Source organism: Phanerochaete carnosa (assembly GCF_000300595.1).
Source record: "Phanerochaete carnosa HHB-10118-sp unplaced genomic scaffold PHACAscaffold_7, whole genome shotgun sequence".
In the NCBI taxonomy this organism is placed as follows: Eukaryota; Fungi; Basidiomycota; class Agaricomycetes; order Polyporales; family Phanerochaetaceae; genus Phanerochaete; species Phanerochaete carnosa.
This window is the reverse complement of record NW_006767634.1, coordinates 2934162-2938315: the sequence shown is the minus strand read 5'-3', so window position 1 is coordinate 2938315 and position 4154 is coordinate 2934162. Positions and strand designations below refer to the sequence as shown.

General features: G+C 55.6%; 1 protein-coding gene across 1 annotated transcript in view; it reads left to right on the top strand.

Moving 5' to 3' along the window:
* Positions 1 to 3629: 3629 nt before the first annotated feature.
* The window catches only part of PHACADRAFT_125786 (uncharacterized protein), a 3133-nt gene continuing 2608 nt past the window's right edge, over positions 3630 to 4154 (top strand). Inside the window, exon 1 of the mRNA XM_007398435.1 lies at positions 3630 to 4128. Coding sequence (XP_007398497.1) covers positions 3904 to 4128 — 225 coding nt within the window. The 5' untranslated portion in view covers positions 3630 to 3903. The remainder of the gene's footprint in view (positions 4129 to 4154) is intronic.

Below are 4154 nucleotides of genomic sequence, written 5' to 3'. Positions count from 1 at the left end.
TAGGGGATTTGGGGAGTCGTAAGCCACGAAAGCTTTCCACGACAACAACGCTGCCCATCGTTGATACCTCCTGCATATAACAAAATTACTATCAATAAACATAAAGAGGGTATTATTGAAGCGACAGGGAGCTAACCTGGGCTGTTCACAGCGCGTGTGTCACATGCATCTCAGCATATCAAAAGCTCCCATATATGCCCACAGGGCAATCGTCTGTAGGACCCACAGATGTCAAGCTCCACGAGGAACATGAGGTCTGTAGGTCATGCAAACACACGCTCAACACAGCAAACGTGGGCCCGGGTAAATGCGCCAGCGGAAAAGCGGGGTCGTCTAATTCGGAGGATTGGCGGGGGCAGCGAAGGATGGGCTACTTATACGATAGCGGGAAACGCCAAGTAGGCATCGGAATAGAGCACGTATTTGCGCTCCATTGCCAACGCACACACGGCGCGGCGAGGCGACGGGGAGCAGCCAAAACGCAGAACCGCAGGCACGGGCTCGCGACGCGGAGGGCGAACGTACTCTTCCATACTGGGATGCTGATGCGCATCTCGGAGGCTGCCGTGGCTTTTTTCGGAAGGGAGCTTGCGCCGAAATGTCCCGATGCGGGCGAAAACGCGGGCGCTCTTGCGAGGCGCCGTCCTCGGAGGCTCGGACGTATACGTGCTCGGACGACGGATTGCGAGGGGAGCTCTGGACCTTCATGCAGAAGCGACGAGAAAATCTATGCTGGAGGGTTCCAGAGGCTGTCGACAGATGCTGGGCCGAGACTCAGCGATTGGGCTATCTTCGGAAGCAGCGTGCTCTTACCGAGGCTCGTTGAGCTGGCCCTGCCGCCCGCGGGCAATTCGTCCGCGACAGCGAAGCAATGGAAAAACGCATCGGCCAACAAACATATCCCAACACCGGAACGTGCGCTGGGTGCAAAGGAGAGCGAAAGGCTCCCTGTCACCAGCAAGTTGACCCGACTGGCCCAGTGCAGGGACACATTCCTCCGCACTTCTCACCAGTCGCGAGGTGATACGACGCCCAGAGTGCATTGACCATTGCACCGCGCAAAACTATGTGGACGATAGCGCGCAACAAATCGGAAGAGCTGACATCCGCATAGGGTCCGTTCGCCTTCCGGGATGAGCCTGCCCTCTGCGCACACAAGCTGTCAGGTCGACATCTTCCAGTGAACTGCGCATGGAGTGACTCACCCGCGAAAACAATTTCTCCATCTTCTTCGTAATTATGGAGATCGTGTCCAAGGCCATTCGGGGATTTTGAAGAGGCTCCGATCGTGCCTTCGCTCAGCAGGATATGAGGACTTGACAGACGTGCGAGGGTTCAAAAAGGGTCCTAGAGCGATAACAGTTCAGAGTGTGTCTTCTTATCCCGCAGATCTATGTCGCGTACGGCTTGACCGTGGCGCACAGGCTGCATGCTGAGGTACTTCGAGGTCGGCTCAACGATGGACAGTAAGAGGTCGGCGGAAAGTGTGTGTTCGTGGCGACGTGCGCTATAGCATCCGCGATAGCATCTCTCGTTGACAGCTTGAGCCTATATGAACGTCCTTTCGATCCTGCTCCTCCCGACCTCTTTCCATTGTGACCGCTGCAGGACTATATTGTCGACGAACAAGACAGGGTCCAAAGTCAGCATGGAGCTGCGGAAACCACGGTACAATGTACGCACAGACAGTGTTCGGGAAGATTAGGAGCCAGAGCAAATTATACTGCGAGCTTTTGCGTTCGTAAACTTTGTCGGATATCCCAGCTCCGAGTGATGCGTACTTGCGTCTGATCTATAGAATCAGCCTCGATACCGTAACAGCACAGCCGTCCGACGTACCCACAAGGAGGACAAGGTGTCCCCACGACACAGCGGTGATGTTCAATGGGACCGTATGATGACGTCCCACTGGTACGTACGGCATGATGCCTGCGGTGCTAGCCAACAGAAGGGGCACAACCAGGACGAATGGCAGCCGGTATTGCCGGTGCGGAAAAAGAATAAGGCAAGAAGGACAGGTGCGCGGCATTCTGTGGTGTTTTGGCGATAGCGACCATGGCATCGTCATCTCCGGTGCACAGAAGCCAGGTGCGCTGATTAGCAGCGGATGTGAACGGCGACTGCCCCAACAGCCGGTGTAAACTGTCGTCATTAGAGGATATAGGCTCAGAGATCTGAGCTGTCGATCGAGGGGAGTTTGCACCAGAGCCGCGTCCGGACCGACTTGCGAAGTTAACCGTCTAGACTACGTTGGCCGGCCGCGATCAGCACCCAGTGCGCCGCACACGAAGAGGCGAGCAAGTACGTACTTAGAAGTGACGTCGGATCGACGGGAGTGCGGATCGAGGGAACGCAAGGGGTGCCCCTCTGGTCTTCTAGCATCGGTGAGCGGCATTCTCGGACGATGCGACCTATCTTTGCTACGATGAAACCGTCTGTGAATAGCGATGACGACAACGCAACGCACCTTTCGTATAGCATCACTATTGACCTCAGCAGACATAGCTTTTGCCCCTACATGTGCCCGGACGACCGACCCGATCCATGAACCCTTTCATAGCATTCCTGGATATAGGCATGCCGTACATAGCAAGGCCGCGCACGTCCTTGGCGTGAGTCAGGCTACTCCATCCGGATAGTTCAAGGGGGTTGGAGACGACGGGGAAAGACTGGGTGAAGGATGGAGAGGGAGCGGAGGGGTATGAGGTGTCGCAGAACCGGAGTCGACCGTACAGGTGACTTCGGTTCAGCCTGTCCGGCGCGTTGGAGTGGCTTTGAAGATCAGAAACTGCTAAAGAGTTCATTGCGGGGTTAGAGAGTCTGATCTGTTGGCAACATGTGGTCGTATCAGCCTGGGCGACTTTGACGTCGGGGTACGGTCATGCCTCTGCGGAGCCGGCCGATGTCGCTGGCAATACAGTATGCGCATCAATCTTGAACCGTGCTTCCCGTGAGCTGCTGCCAGCGTCCGTGATGTTATACGTCTCGCATAGCTATGAGACGGAGGTCGCTAAATGTCGCAAATGACTTTAGGCGGAGCGGAACGAAGGTCGAAAGCGCCTCCCGAGTCCCCGACTCCCCGGCGTCCCCGCTTTCCTTCGCGCGCTCACGTGATCACGTGATGCCCCAACTCCGGTCCCGCCTTGCGGGTCTGCGACTCGCGAGTTGGCGACACGCATGCTGCACATGTACACACCTAGCCCTGCCCCCAATATTTATGGCCTTCACCCCAGGGAGCAGAGATAAACAAGCGTGTATCGCGATGCTGTGTCTGAACATTCATAGGTATCGCTGGACAATCACTACTTTTTGCGAGTTTGCTCTCGAACCTGGAGTCAATCTTCGAATCTCCCGCTGCAGCTTTGGGAAGACTTTGCAGTACCCGTGAGTACTGTTATTTCAGCTCTTTATGCTATTCCCTTTTGTTCATAATCTCTCTCTCTAGCTCACCTAACAGCAGAAACCCCTCTCGTCTCGCCAAGTGCTTACTCAAGTACTCATTGCCCAAGCATGAGCTTTATCAGCGCACGTCTCGCGCGCTTCTCATTGTGGACGCTTGTGGGACCAACTCCTCCAGCCAACCGCGCTCTCGAACAGAAGGGCTATCTCCGCCATATCTGCTAACCCCAACAAACTCCTGCTTCTTGGCCTTGGCAATGAGACTTCGCCCTGGCTCTGAACACCCAAGGCATCTGCAGATGCGCGACCATCTCTTCAGTGCCTAGCACAATACAGCGAGCAACACTCTACAGCGGTGATACGATACCACAACTCGCCCAGCGTGCAGAACATTGCTTACCAACCCCCACAACGCGGCGAGTATAAAAGACGTTCAACAGTAGTATGGTCGAATGAGCAGTTTCCACAACACCTCACGTTCGATCTGTTTGGCTCTATCTTGCGATGAGTTTCCCCGCCTCTGTATCTGCGCCGCAAGGTGCCATCTCGGACGCACGACGGCTTGTCCTGTTCGCTGTCTTCTGCCTCGCGATGTTCCTCGACACGTTCAACTTGAACGCACTTTTTGCCGCGATTCCTGCGCTGCAGGAGCACTTTGCGCTTACAGCGAGCGAGGCAAGCTGGGTTATCAGCGCGTGTCAGCTCACGTATGCCTCGTTCCTGCTTGTTGTACGTCTCCTCCCTCCCCCGTCCCT